This window comes from Carassius carassius, chromosome 29 (assembly GCF_963082965.1).
Source record: "Carassius carassius chromosome 29, fCarCar2.1, whole genome shotgun sequence".
NCBI lineage: Eukaryota > Metazoa > Chordata > Actinopteri > Cypriniformes > Cyprinidae > Carassius > Carassius carassius.
Genome location: NC_081783.1, coordinates 5,130,325 through 5,155,018, shown reverse-complemented (window position 1 = coordinate 5,155,018; position 24,694 = coordinate 5,130,325). Strand labels below are relative to the sequence as shown.

The 24,694-nt window shown below is 36.0% G+C and overlaps 1 protein-coding gene across 6 annotated transcripts in view; it reads right to left on the bottom strand.

Moving 5' to 3' along the window:
• LOC132109448 (probable E3 ubiquitin-protein ligase MID2) overlaps positions 1-24,694 on the bottom strand; it is a 149,760-nt gene that overhangs the window by 62,345 nt on the left and 62,721 nt on the right. For 3 of the 6 annotated variants that reach the window (XM_059515523.1, XM_059515520.1, XM_059515524.1), the window contains exon 2: positions 81-789. In XM_059515523.1, coding sequence (XP_059371506.1) covers positions 81-773 — 693 coding nt within the window. In that variant the 5' untranslated portion in view covers positions 774-789. Of the gene's footprint in view, positions 1-80; positions 830-24,694 lie in introns of those variants that run through there. The other 3 variants (XM_059515522.1, XM_059515521.1, XM_059515525.1) reach the window with 2 other exon arrangements.

Here is a 24,694-nt window from a genome sequence, read left to right as displayed (position 1 = left end):
AGCATGGTTATATCTATTAGTTCGTTTTTTTTTTTTGTTACCTGGGATGTCTTGCCTTAAGAATCAAGTTCAGGACTCACCTTGAGCTTGTCGAAGCGATCGCTAAGTGAGGTGACCTGATGCTCACGGTGCCGTCCCACCAGCTTGCAGAGAGCGCAGATCAGCTGGTCGTCCACCACGCAGTACATGCTGACCTTCTCGTTCTCGTGCTCCAGGCAGGCCAGCCCACGCAGCTGAGCGTCCGCCACCGGCTCCACCAGACGATGGCTGGTGAAGGGCTTCTTATTGGGGTGCGTGGCCCGCAGGCAGCGGTCGCAGTACGACACCTCGCACGTCACGCATGTCTTGACGGCCTCTCGCGGGGGCTCCTGATCGCAGAACTGGCAGCCGACACGCTCGAGGGACATGGCGCTACTGGCGGGGCTGCCCCTCGTGCTCCCGCCAAGCAGGGCGCTGTAGGGTCGCGGCCGGCGACACTCGTTGGGGGAGTTGGGCCCACTGACGGAGGCCTTCTGGAAGCGGTCGATGATGTTCTGCAGCGTCACATTGCGCTTTAGGCCCTCCAGGCCGCGCTGGTTGAGCGTGATGACGTAGCGGCAGGTGGGGCACTGGAAGGCGGAGATGGACTCGAGAGGCTTGGTGCTGGAGCAGTGCGAGACCAGGATGCGGTGGGCACAGTTGAAGCACAGGCTGTGGGCACAGGGCAGCAGGAGGGGGTCCTCAAACAATTCCAGGCAGATTGGACACGTCAGCTCGGACTCCAGTGTTTCCATCTTCAGTTGAACCGATCTAAAGGTGACATCAAATCCCACAGAAGCTGGTCAGTCACCTGTGCGGCGAATAGCTACGAGTTAGTGGCAAGCAAAAAGCAGCAGAAAGAGAAATTCCGCTCAAAAACAAAAATCGGTTGAAATAATTAAAATAAGCATTCTGCAAACAACAAAATTAAAATAAGAAAAACTTAAAAAATCTTTCATCATGAAATTATAGCCTATTTTTTTATATCATAATATCATATTGCCATGAAAAAAATATAATAAATCGATAAACTGATTATACTGAAGAAATAAAATTTACAAAATACATTTTTATTATTTATTTGTTTATTTGTTTTTCATTTAAATTCCTATATTATATTAGATTAATACTAATCTTATATTAAAAACTAAATACACTGAAACAGAAAAAGCTGAAACTAGAGAAACTTTTATCATGAAATGTATTTTGGTTTTAGAAAAATATATTATATCATATCATAATATAGCCATAACATTTAATTTAAAAAAATCACTAAAAACTAAATAGAGCAGATTTTTTTTAGATTACATTATATTATATTACTACTATATTTCTTTTTCTTTATTCATCATTGTTTTGGTTGTGTGTTGTACACGTATGTATAAGAATTATGCCAATAAAGTGAACTTGAACACTGAACTAAGCTAAATTTGTGATGACAAAAGCTAAATAAGAAAATAAATCAAACTAAAATAACCCTGATGACAACTGGAAAAAAGAGGAGGAAAATATTGATTTTGAGCGGAAAATCACTAGAGTTGTAAGCAGTTTGGTTAATGACAGCACACACACACACACACATTTAAAGCATTATCTCTGGCTCAATAGTGGCAGCATGTGTAAGCTAATAGTTTTACAAGGAGAACATAAATGTCAAAACATGATCAAGGATTGCCTTCAAGCTGCATTGTCATCGTGACAGATGGGGATTAAAGAAGACTTTACGTTCCATTCACTTTCATTCATACGCATATGCTCTGGGCTAGGTGAACAGTGAACACACACACACACACACACACACACACACACACACACACACACACACACACACACACACACACACACACACACACACACACACACACACACACACACACCAGTTGGGCTTCAGCAAAGCAAATCAATGTCATCAAGCAACATCTCCTCTGCCCATAAACTAAGACCCAATAAGTTGCTTTACTTCACTTAAGACAGTTTAAAGAAAAGCGAAACCTCCTGAAGTAAAACCACTCCTGCGCATTTATTTTAAATCATATATTCATGCCACGCTGCTGCTGTTTTAATGGAGGGGCTTTAGCACATTACAATGTTTCTGCCTTGATGAATATGAATGGGCCTAAATCAGCACAGCACATCAGTGAACACGGGCACCTGTGCCTCCAGTCTGCATGCTAAAATGTGTTTTTCTTTTTAGCTAATGAACTGTACTTCACATGAGATGGTTAACATTCACATAAACAAGGAATTTATTAAAAAAAATGAAATGTATTACTACCTTCGAAGCAGGGATGTGCAAAATTATATATACATAAAACTGATTAGTATATAACTAAAATAGCAATTAAATCACATTAAAGTGGGGGACTTAAAACAACATTTCCTGGAGCAGGTTAATGTGAGACATACAATGGTATTTTATTATTGTTTATTACTATTTTATTGAAAAATTACCATTATTATTATTATTATTAATGAAACAATAAACACATAAAAATAAAAGAACAAAACAAAATCTAGTATTAAATAAATAAACAAATAAAAACTTTTTTTTATTAATAATAGTAATTTATTATTATTATTTTCCTAAATTTCAGACTATTTCACACTCTGAGCTGAGTTCATGAATCCAACCACTTGCTCTTTTGATGCCATTCCCACAAAGTTACTAAAGGATGTTCTGTCCTCTGTGTTGCCAAGTCTACTTTCTATTATCAATAGCTCTTTACAAATGGGTACTGTACCATTTTGACTTGAACAGGCTGTGGTCCATCCTTTACTCAAAAAAAATCTTGATCCTTCTGATTTTAATAACTACAGGCCCATTTTGAAACTTCCATTTTTGCACAAAGTTCTGGAAAAGTGTGTACTAAATCAGCCCCCCCCCCCCATTTAATCTCTAAAAACATTCTGGATCCTTCAGTCTGGCTTCAGAGCTCAACACAGAACTGAATCTGCACTTTTGAGGGTATGACCTCTTACTATCTGCAGACTCTGGTAACTGTCATATTTTTCTATTATTGGACTTAAGTGCGGCTTTTGATACTGTGGATCATTGTATCTTGTTAAAGAGATTGGACCTTGAAGTTGTCATTCGTGATGGTGCACTAGATTGGTTTGCGTCATATCTCACAAACAGGAATTTTTTGTTGGAAATTGGAGAATTTTCATCAAGTTCAGTTCCCTTCACTTGTGGGGTGCCCCAGGGCACAATTCTGGTTCCAATCTAATTTTCCTTATACTTACTCACTCTTCATTTCATTTTTGAGTCCCATAGAGTTTTAAATCACATTTATGCCGATGACACTCAGCTCTATTTTCCATTAAAATCAAGTACTGATTCAGTTTCCTCTCTGCTAGCTTGTTTAGAGGACATTAAGGCTTAGATGAACAATAAGTTCCTTCAATTAAATCAAAAGAAGACAGATGTTATGTTGTTTTGCCCTTCACACCTTTTAAATAATATTAGTTCTACCCTTGGCTCCCTTCAAGACAATATTCGTGATAAAGTAAAAAATCTGGGAGTTACGCTTGATCCTGAGTTAAAATTTGATAAACAAATCAACTCTGTATTTAGAGCTAGTTTTCTGCAGCTTAGGGGACTTCGCAAGTGGGGACTTGAAGACCGTTATTCATGCGTTTATTTCAACCAGGCTGGACTACTATAACGCTCTATATGCTGGAATAAATCAGTCGTCGCTCACGCGATTACAACTGGTACAGAATCCTGCGGCTCGTTTTTTAACAGGGACAAAAAAGACAGAACATATTATACCTGTGTTGTCATCATTTCATTGGCTACTTGTTCGATTCAGAGTTGATTTTAAGGTTTTAGTATTTGTATTTAAATCACTTCATGGTCTTGCCCGTTCATATATTTCAGACCTTCTCCACTCGTATTCTTCAGTGAGAATGCTCAGATAAACCACCCAGATGATATAAAATCTCCCAAAATCTCGACTTAAATCCAAAGGTGACAGAGTCTCAGTTCTTGGTCCTAAGCTCTGGAATTCCCTACATTTGTTTATTAGACTTTCCCCTACTCTTTTTACATTTAAATCTTCTCTTAAAACATATTTTTTTTCTCAGGCATATGTGTACTTTTATATTAATTATTAAATTAATATAAATTTTTTAGTCTTAAATATTGTTTTAAATTGCATGATGTTTCCTGTCTTAATTTGATTACTTTTGTTTTGGTTTCTTTTCATATTTTATTATTAGTGTTTAAACTGTATTGTACGAGGATGTTTTGTTTGGTATGTTGTGAAGCACTTTGGTCAGCATTTATGCAGTTTTAAAGGGCTATATAAATAAACTTGACCTTGACCTAATTGTCATTATTAAATAAAAAATAAATATTAATAAGACAAAAAAAATGTTATTATTATTATTTAAACAAATAATAAATACATAAAATTAAAGAACAAAATAAATAAATAAACATAAATTATATAAAATGTATAATAATATAATTATTATTAGGTCTGAAACGATTCCTCGAGTAACTCGATTACAAAAAATGATCGAGGCAAATTCCTCTGCCTCGAAGCCTCTTTTAATTGATTTTAAATCTCAGTCAGGTTCTTTCGCAATGATTTTTGACACAACGCGTTTACGTCAACCACAAAGCGGAAGGAGACACAAGCTCTGCGTCTGAAATCGCATACAGCAAGGAGTCAGCAGTGTTTTGATTTGAGGGTGCGGGCAAATGTAAAGAGAACGTTGTGTCGTGTGTCCATTGCAAGATAGAGCTGGCATACCACAACTAGAGCCCTATGATTTCCACGATGCAGAAAACGCGGAGGGAATCGCGGAATCCAGTCATAAAAACGGAATTTACAGTTAAATGCGGAATGGCTTGGAATTTGCCAAATTTTGAATGAATTAATCAAAAATAGGTCATTGCAATTACATCAAATCACCATATGGACTAATATCTGTAAATATTAAGCTGAAACAGTCTATTTAAATATGAATCCTGCATGTTCTGTATGTCTCTGTTAATGAATGGAGCAGAAGCGCGTCTTCCTTTATTAACACACACTGAAGCACGCGTGACTCTCCGGTGATTTCAACATCTCCAGAACTGCTTTGACAGTCACTTCATGAGCATTTGACCATTTGATTTGAGTAAAACTAGCATCACATCACATACACAGAACTGTAGGTACGCCAACCCGTCAAAATAAAAGTCTGGTTAAAGACTATTGTTCAGCAGAATATACATAGCCTACTACTAAAAAAAAAATCAAACATTATTTATTTTTTTAGGTTTAATCACACAACATTTCTTTCATGTTTTACTTTTATTATTTTTAACAAATCCCTTTGTTTATTTTTGATGTATGCATTGCATTCTATGCATTTAAAAAATAAAAAATATTTTTTTTCTAAAAAAAGGAAACTTAGTTGTTAATTTTAAGAGACCCAGAAGTCTTATTTTCTCTTGCATAATTAATATTGCACTTTAATTAAGCAAAAACAATTTTATCCGATTACTCGATTAATCAATGGAATTTGTGGTAGAATACTCGATTACTAAAATATTCGATAGCTACAGCCCTAATTATTATTATAATATAATAATAATAATAATTATTATTATTATTATAAAAATAAATACAAATAAAATGTTAATAACAAAAATAATAATTATTATGCTTACATTTTGTATTTCTCACTTTTTTCTCTATTTCTCCTCCTTGGTCCTGTGTGCATCCATGTGACTTCATATCGATTGTGCTAGACTGCTCTGTGGCTTTTAATGATTTCCATCTCTGATGTTACATACAAATCAATGCAGAACTCCAAGCACACGTAAAAGGCTATGATCACATTGCCTTAGTCTGTCACATTTCCCCGCACCTTCTGATCCAACAGCGACACCGTCCATCTCTGTCCTATCATTCCCACATTAGGTTTCAGCTCCATCCTCTTAAATAGCTATTGAGCATGTCAGAATCTTCAAGACACACTGCTCTACTGGAGCAGCAAGTTACTGCCATTTCTGACAAGCAACCTGAAACCCCTGACTGCTGCTTAAAATTATCTGACAGCTCCTGTGAGGAGCCAAAAGCTCTTCAAGTCAGCAGACATCCTGAGATCTTGTATTAAACCTTTAACTCGACAGGCACTTATGACGGCAAGCCAAGAAGAGCATGTGATTAAAGCAGCAGTGGACCAGGTGAAAACTGGATGAAGTCATTATTGGAAAAATGTAATAACATGCAGATAAATGGTAATAAAAGCTTGTGTCCTTGTGCAATATTCGACCGTTCCAGATACATTGATGCATCCCCCATTTTGGAACAGACAACTTGCCGTCACTCACCATAATATCAATGAATATTCAAAGATAAACATGCGTATAACTAATGCTAATGAAGCATTTAGGTATATATTATAGGGCTGGGCAAGTTAACGTGTTATATTTGCATTTGCGTTAACACATTTTTTTTTTTATTATTATGAAAGTCCGTAGCTCACTGGCTCTGAATACACATAGGATACAGACAAACCATGGGTCACAGGAGGCGTGGGATGTTGAGCAGCACTGGCTTGGGATGGGTGTCATCACATGTCTCATCCAATGAGAGCATTTGGGGTGGGCCTAAGACTGCAGCAGCGCTCATGACTTCATAAGTAGGAAAAAGGAAGTGTCTGTTAGCACTTGAAGGCAGCAGAAAAGCACTCTCGCTCTGCACAGCGTCATTTTGTTTACTTTGTGGTTTATAATTTTCAGTCATTTGGGAAGCGGAAACACACACAGCCCTACATTACAATACAATTAAAATACATTGCTTTACAGATCTATCACTTTTGCAGCTCAGAAATGTGTACGCAATCATGCTGCACGCATCGCTCTGACACTACATGCGTACCGTGCTCTGGCCCACCTCTTCCAACAGAGCCAGGGTCGGCTGAACAAACCTCGGCACGGAGCGATCACATGGGTCAGACTTTGGGGCTCAGACACGCTCAGGCATGGTTAAGATTGCCTAGTGTGATACACCCTTATCCCTTACACACGAGTCTCTACTCGCCTGCTCCCGCACTCGCCCATCAATTGTTGTCCTGCGATAGCGCAGGTCTCTACTCGGAAGGCGCCTGTTATAAGGCTCTGGACTCTGAGCATAACTTGTTTTTCTATGACTATAAAATGTTTCCTATATAAATGTTAATGTCCAGACAGTGGCAAATAGCTTTGGTTTTATATTTAATTTGATTACATTAATGTTATAAGTTGAGATTTACGATAAATATTTTCAATGCTACTATGTAAAAGGAATACTGCTATAAAAAGCACCTTATTTGTTTAATGTGTTTGCAAATGAAATGTTATTGAACTTTTGTTCATATAGCAGTACTTTTAAATGAAAAAAGTGCACAATACACTACTTTATAATTAATTATTCAATTTTTGTGCATAACAATGCAATTAATTGCAGAAGATCATGCAAATAATCACAATATTTTTCTGCCGCTGCCCAGCACTAGTATATATATATATATATATATATATATATATATATATATATATATATATATATATATATATATTAGTGCTGTCAACGTTAACGCGTTAACGCATGCGATTAATTTTTGTCTGGTTTAACGTGTCAATATATTTAACGCAATTAACGCAGCATCCGTAGTTTCTGCCATCCGTTGGCTAGCTTTACATTATATGATCACGCTCTTATTCATTTAAATGCTTTTAAACATTTCAAGCGTGGCAAGACAAAAGAGAATGTGCTGTCTGTGAATGCCCTTATGTGACACATACACACGTAGACACACACACACAATGCATAGACAGGGCGCCAGAATCCAGTTCTCTTAAGCGCTTGAACTAACAATAAACATCCCAAAGTGTCAGTTTTGTCGATTATCCTCATAAGAGCAATCTTAAATGATTTATATAAAGTCTAAAATGAACAAAAAGAGTTGTGAGAGAATGAGGTGAGATCCATAGACAGTATATAAACGGTGAGATCCGCGTGTCTGTCTGCTCTTAAAGGGACAGCAGCCAATAAAGCTTCCTGTCAGTAAAGTTAAAGAACAAAGGGAACAGAGAAAATGACTCGCTGCTCTTGACTAAATAACTTTTGTAGCTTTAATAAGGATTAACTATTTAATTTATAGTTTATGCAGTGCAGACTGCATATAACTTTGATAACTTTATTAAATTTCTGTATATTTCCTAACTGTTAAGACAGGAAGGGCAGGAGTAAACATGACATTTATTATTGGTTTATGTTAGCATTGTTTTAAGGTTAAAAGATGCCATTTAAACAAGTATTTAAAATATACTGTCTTTATGTTGTTTCTACATTAATTTGATTAACTGTGAAATTATTACATTAAAAAATATATTAAAAACGTACAAAAACATTTCTTTTTTTATTGCGATTAATTGCGATTAATCACAAAAAAAATGTGTGATTAATCTAGTTAAAGTTTTCAATTGATTGACAGCACTAATATATATATATATGGGTACAACTGCCACTCGAAACTTGAAGATGACAGATGAAAGTGAGACACCCAGAGAAAGTTTTACCAGGTTGGGAGTTTTTGGATTCCGTAAAAAAATACGGGCTCTTTGACACAACAGTACAATTAATCAAAGAGCAAAACAACTCAATTCTTGAAATTCGTTTAGTTGGTATCCAAATAGAAGGATTACATGCTGAGATACTAACAATCTTATTTTATTATTTGAAAGTTCAAAAAAGTGCTCAAAGCATATTAAAATCAACAGATGTTTCGGTCTTTGACACAACACTCAGTGAAAATTGGATATCATGACAGTTTGTGTTTGAAATTTTAATCATTGCTTGGTCCTCATTGGCCAGTTAAAAGCAATGTTCTTTAAAAACATTCCTCTAAAATGAATTGTAGATGTATGTCAATGGTGCGATTTGTGCTCGTAAACAGGTAAACTGCATCAATGCTATTCTGATGGGGACCAGCTGTGAATTGCAAAGCATTTTTAACTGCCAAAAAAGACAAAAGAAAATTGTGGAGACTGTAAAACAGAATTGAGGCAAATGCTCAAACTCGGTCAAATAAAAAACCTAATTTCATAGCAATTGGGCTATATCTAAAAACAGAGTTAGTGAACAGGGGTGCGTTCTCCGAAACTACCTTAACGCTACGTCGTTCTTAAGTTGTACCTTAAGAAGTACCTTATCGTTAATACGTGGTTTCCGAAACCTTCTTAGTTAAGTATACCTTCTGTAAGTCATGCGTTCGTAAGGTTGGTCTGGAGCGCTCTTAGCTATACCTTATCGCTGCTTACGGTTCATACCGCTAGTGGCCACCACTACGCAAAAAGATTTTTTACATCGCAGTTTAATTACACATAGAAAATTTTATATGAACTTTTAATATAAAATCTGATTTAGAATTAAAATTACATTTTTACTTTACTTTAAAATTATACACATAAAATACTTAAGTTGTTATAGCCTACACCCAGTGTATGGAAGTGTTTTCATTAATAAAGTTTCCATACACTAATGGTTGTTAGCTTTTTTAATTACTATCCTAAGGCACATCAGCTGGCGAACCATTTGACAGAAAAGGCTTAGGAGTCTATATAAAGAAAGATGAGTTTACACAAACTTTATAGCTATGGCAGCGAGACAGCGAGTACTTGTTTTAAATCAAAGACGGCGGCGTCCGCGGAGCCAGTTAGTGTATGTCAACTACTTTATAAGAGAACATTTTAGTCCACTGACTACCATGTCAGAAGAGACCATTGTAAAAAAAATTTGCCTGCCACGGGAGCAAATTCTGCAGCTCTTGCATCTTGTTGGCCCAGATTTGTCAAGACAAACTCGACGGAGCTACCCCCTCAGCCCCGAAATTCAGCTGCTGGCGGCTCTTCGTTTTTATGCTGTGGGGAGTTTTCTGGAGGTTGTTGGGGATGGATATGGGCTGAGTAAGACCTCAGTGTGGCTGGGCGATCTCTTTTTGCGGACTTTTTTCCCCGACATAGTGAATGTCGGTATGTCTCTCATGTTTGCGCTTTTATTGAGGAAATCATCCAATTACACAAATGAGCGATTTACGCCAATAATGTGATACGGCTGGTGGATAATCAGCATACGTTGTGGAGAACATTAACACACTTATGGCCGTGAGGGTTTGGGATTGTACACTTGCTAAATTATAAACACATACTCATATTTATTTCTGCATGTACGTATTTCAATAAGCCCCGATAAATGCAGTTTGTACTATTTCTAAAACGCTTCTTTATAAAGAACATTGTTTTCTCAATACTTTACCTATACCGCTGTGAAGGAAAGAGCGCACAATCGATCATCGAGGCGTCGATATCAACCTATTCAGCGCCTCCACCATGGACAGCAACTGCTAAGGTCGAACTTAAGAAGGTTTACCTTAAGCTACATCCTAAGGTATAGTTCGGAGAACACACGTAGCAAAGGTATACCTGTAGTTAAGGTGTACCTTTTGAGTATTCGTAGCGCGCTAAGAGACAACGTTATCGGAGAACGCACCCCAGAACTTTTCTATAACTAATCATCTTGTAAAAGTTTGAATTGTTTCACTTTAAAACACTGCTAGTTCCATTTAAACCATCCAAACACAAGGGACATACTATATTAGAAAAAAGCAAAAGCTTGCCTGGCAATCTGGCAATTGTGCTAAAGTAGAATCCAGTGGTAAGTGGTGACTTTAACCAGGTATGCTATCTTATTTAAGATGACAATAAGAAATCTTGGCAGGTGTTGATTTGAAAGTATGGCTGTTGGTAGGAATAACCATTAGGTAGCATTGCTTTCTCAAGAGACATTCGAATGCTTATACACACACAAACAAGGTTTGAGAACAATAAAAATCTTCAAAAATGTTAACTTTGATTAGTTAATGTGTACCTTGGCTTTAACATACTTTGTCCATGCTAAAAAATATTCTTTCAAAATGTGATTTCGGTAATAGAGACAGTTTTCAGCTTGGGAAAGCAATTCGCAGACAGAATTATTTGCTCATGAAATCACCAACAGACCAAAAAACCAATGAAAACATGCAACAATAATGACGATTCTTAGCAACAGAGCACAGGCTCCAAAGCTCTTGTTATGCATCCATTGCTATGCTATGCAAACCCTCTGTAATTGGCACAGATTAGCAGAAAATTACCATCAGTTGGCAAATAAATAATATGTATGTAACATTTTAAAATGAATGCTTTATGTTATGCTCAATTAAATGAGTCCCTGAACTCATTCTCTCAAATGGCTTGGGTATGCTGAGTATTCGCAGCTTATATCAACTAAACGCCCCTAGTAGAAATGGCGGGGCTTAGTGAAGGTCGTGATGAGGTCAGCAATGGACTCCAGCATCCTCTACAGCTGGTCTGATGTTTTGAATGCAGATTTTAAGACATTTTAAAACATACAGAGAGAGTCAGGAGAGTAAGCCAGAAAGTTTAGCACATTAAATGTTTACTTTAAGTGTGACAGACAGAAGAAGGATGTGATAGACTGGAGAAGTGGTGAAGCAAACGGTTTACTTCTTTCAAAGAAAGACACCACATATAATCTGATTATGATGAAGTGCTCCATCAGAGCAAAGGCTGATCAGAGTCTGCCTTTGCTCACGAACAGCCCCTCTCAAGCACAAACAAGGATGCACACATTCTCAGAGCAGAGTCTGGTTTATTTGATCTGTTCTCGGCTTGATTAAGGCATTATTATCCCCTTTGATGTAGACTCGGAATCAGAAAGAGACAAAAAGCAGTCTCTATAAGAGAATGACTCATATGGTAATGATTTAACAAAGTCGCTTAGTGTTCAATTGCAGACACAAGTGTACATCAGGTGTCTAACTTGTTCGCCTAAACAAAAAACAAGCCGCCTGGATGCTGATATATTTGCTAATAACATCCAAATCTCCATCTCTCTTAAAAAATCTTACGACAGCCCACTCTTGAATACAAATGCAAAGCAAGGCTAGTTAAAAAGATGGCAGTTGCATTTAATAGTCCTATCTCTGGCCTCCTGTGATTCTACTTTTCTGTGCCTGTTAGGACAGAAGGAAAAAGAAAAACCAACCCTTGTGCGTCACTGAGAGGTATGGCATTTCTGGAACAATGACAATTAGCCTTGACTAAACAATAGGGACAGTTCACTTTTAAAAAGGCTCTAAGGACTGCTCTTCCTTGAATTATATGCATACTCTGATAATGAGACAATGATCACTTACAACACACATATAGGGTCACTGAAAATGAAACTTTCTCTGTTATTTTTAGCTGGACTAATCTACTACAAGGGTTTTTTAAATGGATCTTTAAATTTATATTCATAACACATTTACTGTACATACATTTATAGAAACATTTAGTTTAATTCACATTAGTTTATACTAAAATCTGTCTGTCCGTCCATCCGTCAGTCCGTTTAGTATGCCATATTCATTATTGGTAATGTGAACAATACATGAATCGTAAATAATTTCAGATTTAACAAATAAAAACGGACGGATGGATGGATGGACGGACAGACACATAGATCTGTGCCAGAAATTCAGGTAAGTAGGAAATCCAACCTATCACATTACATCCCTTCAAACACTTTTCCATACCAGCAATATTTCACCTAGTATCTGACTGCCATGGATTTTAAAGTGGCTGATAACTAGAGAGCTCAGTGGTCAATAAGACTCCAATCCAATATCCCACATGATATAGAGCTATCCAATTTAACCTGAAATTAAACATTTCCTCAAAATTTGCTAAAATTTTGGATTTCGATACAAAGTAAAACTAGTAGGACACTGTAATCCTTATTATACCTGTCATAACACTGACCTACCATCAAGATGGCATTATATATAGGCCATTCCAGCCAGAACACAAGATAACTCACTGTGCTAGCCTGTCCAGAATAAGGAAGTATGTTGTTTGATGTTTGTAAGTGGATTACTATGGCGCTGGGTGGGCCAGTGGGTCAGACTCCGCCCTGCGGCCCAGACACTCTAATGGAGCCATTTATCTCCTGTCAACCTGCAGCTGGTTACCGGTTCCCCACTGCCTCCTCTGCCACTTGTGTAGCCAGGCAGCTGGAATCACAGGCAGAGAGGAAGTCTAGACCGGACACAGCACCACTGGAGCACTACAGCAGCCCAACACCTCACGGACGGATGAAGACACATCGATTAAAAATGAGCCACTGGACTTTGGGGATTCCCAGAGCTCTGCTGTTAGGACAGGTGCCAGGGAAGCCATTCGCAGTTTATCACCTCTGAATTTGTTACGAATGACCTCCCGACAAGCCGAGCGGCAGCTGATGTGAGCAGGAGGGGTGTTTAAGAAAGACAGGATTCCCAAGGGTGGCAAATTCCACCCGGAGGATTCTTAGAAAGTACCATTTTGTGCTGGATAGAGTTCTTGAGTTGATTTACAGCCATCTGGAGATGAAAACTTTTAGATATTACTCCATAGGTTCTTCAGATCAGTGTATTGTTACATTGATTTATGAGATCTGTAAAGCACCAGTACATAAAGTTCTTTGCAGAAAATAAATAACATTCTCATATGGCATTGAAATACTGCTGTTTGAACTCAAATGAATGTTTATGCTACAGACATGAACATTAAATATTGAGGCTTGTCGAGCAGATGTCTGCTTTTGTGATACTGCGAAATCTTCAAGAATATATGTACACGGTGTATCTTAAAAATGATTACAAATAAAAAAAAAAAGATCCGTAAGTGATCAGCTCACGTTTAAGCTCCATATGGAAATAATCCTAAATCAGGCAGCATCGCACAAACTCTTGAAAGATCTGTCAATGCAGAGTTTTCCCCTCACTGCATTACTACATAGCTGGGATACGTTTATGAAAAGCTCAATCCCAGGAGAGTGCTGGAGTGAATAAGAGCATGCAGGTGTGTTTTAAATGAAGTGTCTGGCACAGAATCCACGACTCTTCACCACTGCGAACATTCATCATTCTCCTATCCACCTTCAACTGCTAAATCTTGCCTCTGTATAAATATGACACACGTTATGGAGAACCCACACTGAGTAATAATCTGCTCACCCACAGCTAACACTTTGAGCTGAACAGGTGAGCCATTGTGCAAGCGCAGGCACTGAACATGTGTCTTCTTCACAGTAAACCGGTCCACGCAATAAGTGACATGCTGATTTTCTGCAGTTATTAGCATTAACAAAAGACGCAAGTGAGACAGCAACGAGCTGCAGGAATTAGTATGCAGTGAGCATTCCTCAAATATCAAATGAGAACAAAAGGTTATGTATGTTAATTACAAATTACAGGATTATCCCACCGACAACTTCATGTGGAACTGAGACATGTCGCTAATTAAATAAGGGTTCTGAAGTACACAGCGGTGCTAGAACAGGGCCCAAAGGGTGAATATGCCTTTAACATGTTGAAGTATTGCTTAAACAGGCGGTTTATTTCATCTCCCGTGGGACAGTGTAATGAGGGTATGTGTTAGGCCTGTTTTTAGCTGCACCCCAGTGAGATTTCAGTTGTGAGTGGATAGCCTGGCTTCAACACAACCAAACCATGTAGCCACACAGGGAGAGTCGACACAAGGCTGCCTAGATCCCAAAAGTAAGTGGTCAGTCTCTCAAAACATAAGTGCTACTTTATTTATTTTTAATGTCAAAGATTGAAGTAGAGGGCAAACTTGGGATAATTGCAGTAGATGTGTTTTTATAAGGATACACAATAGCTGTCTGGTCACCAAGGTCATAGATGGCCATTCACATCATGCGTTTTCTCCAATTCTAAAAGGGCCATAAACAACCATTTATACGTTTTTTGGTCAGAGTAGATTATTTTATAGTTTTGAAATAAGTCTTTTTTATTCATCAAGACTACCATTACACTTTAAAATAACTATGAAATAACTATCAAATAAACGAGACTCAAGTCAGTGTAGTCAGACTGTTTATATGATAACATGTATCTAAAGATTTTATAATTTTTTTATTTTGTCAGTATACCATTAAAAAAACAAACAAACAAACAAAAAAAAAAAAACGTGTTTTTTAAGTATTGATGTCTATTATAATTAAGGGCAATTATTTAATTGCATTTATGTCAGCTTAAAAAACCTTCAAAAACCTTCCAAATCCTTCAAAATCTACGAATAAAGAAACCTTTAGCAAGAACTGTTCAAAATTGAATTTTAATTTTATTGAAATGATCTTACTGGCAATGAAACTTCATTTTTTCCTCCACAAAATATTTATTTCTTACAAGTACTAAAAGAATGGAGCTGTTAATTAACCAGAATCGTTAAGAGGAATCAGAACCAAAGTCGTTAAATTCTTTATGATTTCAGTCACTCTTTCCATCCCATGTAATCCCCAGAGGTGTGCTTTGTTGTATTTTCGGCAGATCATGTTGCACATCAAATGTGTCACATAAAACATAGTGACAGTTTTCCACACTAAGAGTTCAGCTTCTGCTTCACTGGCCTCTGTTCATGTTCTCCACATCCGCTCTGACACTGGACTGGCTTAATCAAACATGTGAATCTATTCATAGAATGTAAACAGTGTCGTGGTGGCTTAGTTTTGTGGGAATCAGAGCAATGACCATTGACTAGAGATTCAACGCTCTGGCATCTGCAAAAACACGGATGAGTAACCTTCATGATCGAAGATCGCAGATCCAGGTCAGAGCACATCTGGTGCCCTAGCACTCGAGAATAACAAGCTTGTGAAATGATGGAAAAGGCTTCCTTTGTCCCAGATATGGAAGTGGCAGGATCTCCATGTGAGAGGGAGGGGAAAACGGCAGTGCAAATGTGTCTGTTTCACAACATTCTGCAGTCACAAAAAGAATTGTAAAAAATTAAGTGTAATTTTTTTCCAAGAAAAGCCATTTGTAGGCCGTCTTCCTGAAACACTGTGATTCTGTGGTGCTTTTGAAAGCAATGTGAAATGTTGATTTCTGGCACACAATTGTGGATGGGACAGAACTGAATTGGCAGTTTAAGTGTTTAGAAACCCTTTTTGGAATTGAATTTCATTTATTTATTTTTTTTGTATTTCTGTTTAGCGCTGCTAGTGGCACAGCTACTACATACTTCAATCTCAACACCTAAAATAAATAACTAAAAATAAGTAAATATATAATAATATATAAATTGTTTTTATATATTATATATATTTATATATTTATATATATATATATATATATATATATATATATATATATATATATATATATATATATTTTTTTTTTTTTTTTTTTTTTTTTTTTCATACAGTTTTACAAAAAATCTTTTAAAAAAAATTCAAGTAAATGATGTTCTTTTAAACTTAAATCAAAGAATCCTTTAAAAATCCTTTTGTCATTTGATTGGTAGTGTATGCACAAATAAATATACAATATAACAATATAATAATCATTAAAATGGATGCACCCCATAGTCTGAGAGTAGTTTGTTCTAGTTAGAGTTTAACAGTTTAAATTACAGCAACCATCAATGTGACATGATAAATTTGACTTTTTTTTTCTCCATAGGAGCTTATGACTGACTTATTTCCCTGAACAATCTTCAACCCAGAATTGAGGTCAAAACCTCAGTTTCACTGAAACAACAGTTTCTGTTTGTAATATTAATTATTCATCACCTGTGGATGGAACTAACACCAAACAGACCAATCACAGCAGCGTTAACACTCTAGATAGACTTGTCATTTTCCTAATGCTGTTAGCTGGAGAGGTGTCTAACACTAACAGAACACCTTCATGCTTGTTTTTCTCTCTGCTACTCCAAAGCACGTCCATTATTGATGTGCATTTGCTCTGGTGAGAACAAAATGGGATAAAAATGCAGCACAAAACCTCATGAAACATTAAACCCAGATTATAGAGAAACAGGCTAAATAAAAAGAGCTGTTGAGAGTTGGTTACATTTATTGCCCTAGTGTTCCTGACAGACGGACTACTGACCCCATGTCTTCACAGAGGTGAGAACTTGAAGGAGTGCTTGTGCCGCTGTGTCTAGTGTTGAATCGAATCTTCACAGGAAGCCACAGAAAAACATAGGTACGAGAACAAACTGTCCCATTGGAGCTAAAAGAAGAGTATCAGAAGGTTTTAAGCTAAGGTTGAGCATCAGAGCACAAAGATTCTTTGATTCCTCAATTTTAAATGTCAAGGAATCGATTCACAAACATTAAAGATAACGGCAAGTTTCTCTGAAGCTTCTAGCCTGATATTTTCTGTCATATTCTTTAATACTTCCTCTATTTCACGGATTTTGGAGAACAAGATGCATTGAATCTCCAAACATTAGTAGGTTTGGTTCAGCATTGCGGTGAATGTCCCCGCTGACATGCATTAAGAATTTGATCAATGGGAGTGTAAACATGCAAAAGCTGCGTCAAATCCTTTTGTTATGCCGCACCGCAAACACACTTGCACTCGCAAAAATTCATTTTCAGTCTCCTTTCATTTCTTGTTTGCTGACATGGGGCGCAGAAGGTGTGACACAAAATGTGCGAAGAACTGATGACCAAACTAATGCCATACCTTTCCTCTAAGATTCCTATAAATATGCTAATTTCCCATAGCCTGAATGAAATGCAGTCTGTGCCGCACATAAATGGCAATCTGATGGGTTGCTGCGTTGAGTCTCAAATGTACTAATCTGCATTCCCATCTGACAATAATGAACAGCAGAATCTGCTACAGTATCATAGCTATCTCTGATCCTTTCCAAATACTTATGATATTCAAAACAGGTGCTTGCATATTTCACCATATCTGGAGCTAATAATGGTTGCTACTATCATGTATTAGTTATTTTTTAGTCTTGTCTTTTATTATTGTATTTTTCTATACAAGACACCCAATGTGCTCTTCATTAATGTATTTTTAGCTATCCATAGAGATTTTATTAGCAGTATGAAAAATGTATTCTGTGTGAAAGTGCAGTTTTTGACTCAGTATTGCATGACCAATCAAATGGACTTATTAGCTGATGGCCTTTCTCTCAGTTTTCTATGAATTTGCGGGCTGAATGCTTATGTAACCTTTCAAACCCACCTAGCATTTCCTCCAGAAACTTATAATAGAGAGGGGCTACTTAAAAAAAAACTGAGTCAATGAACCCCAGCTGGTGAAGTTCCCAATATAAACAATTCTACTGAAAATGTAAATTTCATACGTACTCTTTCCCAGAGTCTAAAATGGATAATCCACTGAGGCCTTTGCTCAGAGTACAGCTGAAGCGATCAAGAGAATCCATTTTTTAAACCCTGGATCATCGCCAAGAAAGACAAGCAATGCGCAGTGTTTAATACAAGAAATATAACTAAAATAAAGGAAAGATTTGGGATCGGTGTCTCCCTCCATCTCATTATTAAACCACAGAAGCCGACGCTGCACATGAACCCACCATACTCAGAAAACTCCTTTTGGGAATGAGGAAATCAGAAAATTAGTAGCATGAATCAACCTGTGGAAGTTTCTTCAACTAAAGGAACTTGTGACTAGGGTTGTAACGATATAGCGGTATGATGGTCTATCACAGTTTGAAAGTGCATGGTTATCATACCGTAAACATTTGCATATCTACGGTTTAAACAAAGATGAATTAAAAAAATAATAATAATCTCACCCACACATTTGCAACTTTTTTCTGCTTTGGCTGCTTTTGCATTTTGGCTTACATGCACGTACAGGTAAAGCCTGTAAAATGCAACATACCACGTAAAGATAATGTTGCATTTATAACTAGTTACTGTATAAGTTAAGGCTGTATGATTTCCATGATGCAGAGGGAATCATGGATACAAATTGCAGCTTGATCTGAAATGTTGCATATTTTAAATATTCTGCTGATATTAAACTTTTTCTTTGGCCTTTACACACATGCTCTATAAAGTACACAATATAGAATATTTTCACTTGAAATACTAAAATGGTTAATGATTATTATTTATTTTTAATTACTTGTTATATATGTATATATATATATATATATATATATATATATATATATATACATATATAACAAGTAATTAAAAAATAAATAATAATCATTAACCATTAGTATTTCAAGTAATATATATATATATATAGTACAGACCAAAAGTTTGGAAACATTACTATTTTTAATGTTTTTGAAAGAAGTTTCTTCTGCTCATCAAGCCTGCATTTATTTGATCAAAAATACAGAAAAAAACATTAATATTGTGAAATATTATTACAACTTAAAATAATAGTTTTCTATTTGAATATACTTAAAAAAAATGTATTCCTGTGATGCAAAGCTGAATTTTCAACATTATTACTCCAGTCTTCAGTGTCACATGTAACATCCAGTCTATCACATGATCATTTAGAAATCATTCTAATATTCTGATTTATTATGAGTGTTGGAAACAGTTCTGCTGTCTAATATATTTGATGAATAAAAGTTTAAAAAGAACTGCATTAATTCAAAATAAACAAAAAAAAATTCTAATAATATATATTCTAATAATATATTTTCTTTACTATCACTTTTTATCAATTTAACTCATCCTTGCTGAATAAAAGTATTGATTTTATTTAAAAAAAGAAAGAAAACAAAAATTACTGACCCCAAATTACTGACCAGTAGTGTATATTGTTATTACAAAATATTTATATTTTAAAAACATAGCTTCTTTTTTTTTTACTTTTTATTCAACAAAGTATACTAAAAAAGTATCACATGTTCTGAAAAAAATATTAAGCAGCAGAACTGTTTCCAACTTCGATAATGAATCATCATATTAGAATGATTTCTAAAGGATCATGTGATAATGATCCTAAAATTTCAGCTTTGCATCACAGAAATAAATGATAATTTAAAGTATAATAAATTTAAAAACAATTATTTTAAATTGTAATAATATATCACAATATTACATTTTTTTCTGTATTTTTGATCAAATAAATGCAGGCTTGATGAGCAGAAGAAACACACACACACACACACACACACACACACACACACACACACACACACACAAACATTAAAAATGTTACTAAAGGTTTGTTTCATAGAAATACTGTTGGTATTTATGTTGTTTTATATATAATAAATGAAAATAAATGCATGTAAGGCATGGAAAAAACTGTTTCCAAGACAGTTTTAATGGGAGCTTAAAAATAGAAAAGGAGAAATTAATTTCTTTTTTAATTATAATCAATCTATAGAACATGTGCTGCAAGTAAAAAAAAAACACACCCATGTATAGAATGCTCTGGTTCTTCTTCTTAACCCATGAAATCACTCGGGTCAGTGTCCTCAAACACTCTTCCATTGAAGCACCCATATAAAAAAAACACTCTCTGCACAAGTGCTGCTGCTGCTTATTAATAATTAAACGTCTGTTTGTGAGGTGTTACAAGGTTGCTAACTCATGCAGAAGGTGGGCAGATAGCAAGGAAAAGAGTGCAAGGGAAGTGCAAGACAGACGTGTCAGAGATGTTGGCGTGTTTCTAAAGACCCCCAGAGATGTAGAACCCCTCCTGCTTTTGGCTGTAGGATATGCTATTTATAAGCTGCTGTAATGCTTGGTATTTCCTCTGAGGATGGGGCAGGGAGAAAGCATTGTTTTCCTTGGCTGACTTTGATTGTTTTGCTGATTCTTTTTGTTGAAATGTCAAAGTCTTGCTGTTCTGTTTATGCATTTCCATGTGTTGAGAAGGCCATTACCCCCCCCCCCCACCCATCACAGTCATACTGTTTACATTTTCTGCCATAGACTATGGCTTTGCAGTGTACAGTTGCACAACGGTCTAAACCATTCCATTTTATGTTCGTTCAACACCCTGTAGGCCTCACATTTAACACTGTGGATGCAGCATTGACTAAACAATGGCGATCCAATGGAGATCAAATGCCAGCGTAAGACCAATTGGTTTTCAAGGATATCAGCTTTATAAATTTACATGAAGTACTACTCCAAGTAACTCAACACTTAAAAGTGCCAAATCAAAGGAAACAATGTTCTTTATTTTTTTTGTTATTATTATTTAAAGCACACTACTAGTCAAAAGTTAAGGGTCGGTAGGAATAATCAAAATTACAGTAAATGCTGTAAAATTTTAAAATATTATTAACATTTTAAATAACTGTTTCGTCATGAGATCAGGCTCGTATCAATATCTATTTAGTATAACTCTGAATACCTATGCCAAGCTTGGCCCATCAAAACAGCATTTACATATTGAATTTTTTATGGCACAACAGCAAATATATCATGTTTAATTCAACAACTATGGTGTTTCTGACATAAGAAACCATGAATAACATTATCATCAGACTTAAATATTTAAATGCTATTAAAGTGTAAAAAATATGGCTTATTTTACACAAAACTTTCTTTATTAGTTGTGATGCGTTCTCCACCACTGTTCAATTTCAGGTTTTTTTCTATACTGAATGAGATCAGCAGCCATCAGACAGACAGTTTGAAAAAATATGGTTTGACAATAAGCTATAGATAGCATTCCATGGCTAGAAACACAAACATATGGCTCGTTTGTATTCATAATTCATGGATTATGCATTGCATAAATTGAAGAGAGCTTTTCAGTCATACTCTATAATCCTGCTCTGCTTTAAATTGGGCTGTTACTGAGCCGACGGAGAGCGTAGGAGTCTCCGTTCTCTGTGTTCACATGATGGTGAAGTTAGTAAGTGTGAGCGAGTTAGCTCTTCATCCCTTCTCTTCCTCCTACCTGCTCTCCGAGCCTCTTCCTGTATTCCTAACAAAGGGCTATAAATCAAAGCTCAGCTTAAACGTGCAGAGCTCCTTCTGCTGAGATTCAGAGTAAACATGCAAGAGTTGAGGAGGAGTTGTGCACGTGGATTTATTTTTGTGGTTTTATATGGTCATAAATGACTCAAGAGCAGATGATGTGCATGCTGAAATATTGACTGCTGATGCTAGTAAGGTCTCCGGAGTGCATGTCACAGCCTGTGCATGGAATTAAAATTCCCTGCATTTACTTAATAAATGTTTCCTAAATGTGTCATGATTCATCGGAATACATCATTTGTTTTTGTTTGTTTTTTTACATAATCCTTATTCACAATTTTGTAACTTTCTATTTTCTTTCTAAATATTTGGATACATTTGAATAATACTTCAAATTATAGATATTAATGCACTGTGAATGGCAGTCAAAGTCATGTCGTATCTTCCTTTTCAAAATTGGAAAGATTATTTAAATGTTTTTAGAAAATACGTCTCTAATGCTAAGCAAGTCTGCATTCATTTGATCAAAACTACACCAAAACAGTTGTATTGTAAAATATTGTTATAATTAATTTTTTTTTTTTTTACTATTTAATATATTTTTATATATTTATAATTCAATGTATTCCTGTAATGGCAAAGCAACCATTTTTCAGTATCAAATAATCCTTCAGAAATAATTTAATATGCTGATTTGCAGCTCAAGAAACATTTCTTATTAAAAAAGCTGTGCTGCTCAATGTTTTCAAGGAAAATGTTTCTATGATCGTTTATATAAACAGCATTTATTGGAAATAGAAATCTTTTATAACATTGTAAATGTTTTTACATTTAATAAATGTAATGCATTATTTTGGAAAAAAATATATAATTTAAACAGATTCAGCAAATACTTAAATGAGAAATAACTTTGTTAGTCTTTTGAATGATTCATTACATATTCCCAACTCAAAAGAACTCTTCATAAAAACTCAAAAGCCGTTAGTTTGTGAATCAGTTTGTTTTTGTATGCAGCCAATGGTGACAACTCAAAGAAAGATATGCAGTCTATTTTTTTATTATCACATTCAGTTCCTCACACTGCAAAAATATCTCTTTGCTGCACTATAGATTCAGTATCGGCAAAGGAAACACCTCATATATTCTTACAGGATCAAAGTAAGTATCTGTGACAATGCTTATATTTATACAGTATAAAAGGTGCACTTGTGTGTCTGCTAGAGTTGAAATGCACATATTGTGTGTCTATAATCATAACCCTAAGCCACGCTCCACCCTGTCTGTGCTTTACCGGCCCTGGAGGACGAGGTTCTGGGGTGAGGCTGGATGACGCCACTGCCTGACCACCATGCCAGGTGAGATCACAGGATGCAGGCAGACACACGCATATGTACGGGTACGGCAGCTGGCTTTTAACAGCCACAGCGGGAGCCTCCCTCAGCTGCCGCAGGAAACTCCTGAACTCATGCCTGGCTCCACCTCCACGGCAGCACAGCCGATTAGTCCCATATGCTCACCTCTGCCTCCACCAGCACAGAGACGGAGCAGATGCGGGTTGTTCAGATGTGCTCACAGCTGTACAGTGTATGCAATATATCAGGGTGTCAAACAACATAGACAGGGTTTATGAAGGTTTGATGAAGGTAAATTTCAAGGAGTAGTTCACTTCCCAAACAAAAATGTACAGATATCACTCCCTTATCCAAGATGTTCATGTCTTTCTTTCTTTCTTTCATGATCAAATTTTTTTAATTTATTTTTTATACATACAACAAACAACATCCCAACATCCATTAGTACCAAAACACAAAAACATGATGGTTTTAAAAATGGCTTAACTCTATAATTCGTCCGTAATAACGAGGATAAAACAAAATAATAAATTTATATATTTATATATGTAAATATATGTCCATAGATTATTAACAGAATAGGACACTCCCCAAACAAAAAAGTATCTGCTGATGCAGTATTACAGAAATGGCAGTTGTAATTTGGTTGTTGCTTCATTTTGAATATTTTGCCAGGAGTTATTATACATGCTATATAAATAACTTTGAAATATATACGAGGATGAACCAAGTTTTTAGAGGTTAAACTGAGGTTAGACCACACTTTCTCTCAAGTTGACAGATAAATTAAGGCCAGATAATTCCAGATCCCAAACAGATTTGACAGAAAAAGGCATTGGAATGCAAACAATAGTTTCACCACACACCACGGAAACTGATGGTTGACCAGAAGATGGTATGTCTTTCTTTCTTTAGTCGTAAATAAATGATGTTTTCTGGGCAAAACATTTCAGGTTTTCTCTCCATATAATGGACTTCTATGGTGCCCCTGAGTTTGTACTTACAAAATGCAGTTTAAATGCAGCTTCAAAGGGCTCTAAAAGATCCCAGCCGATGAAGAAGGGTCTTATCTAATGAAACGATCAGTTGTTTTCTAAAAGAAATTACAATTTATATACTTTTTAACCTCAAATGCTCATCTTGTCATACCTCTGCATGAACTCAATTTTTTCCGCTGATGACAGTTAGGGTAGGTAAAAAAACTCCCATCTCATTTTCTCCTTCAACTTCAAAATCATCCTAAATTGATCTACATTTGATGATTTTGAAGTTGGATGAGAATATGAGATGGGAGTTTTTAGACCTACCCTGTCTTGGAGTTAAAAACAAAAAAACGGAGCTCATGCAGAGCTACACAAGCGTTTGAGGTTAAAAAGTATTTAAATCCAGCTGGGATATTTTAGAGTCCTTTGATGCTACATTTAAATGGCATTTTATAAGTTAAAACTTGGGGGACCATAGAAGTCCATTATATGGAGAGAAATCCTGAAATTTCCTTGAAAAACATAATTTCTTTACGACTGAAGAAAAGAAGACATGAATATCGTGGAT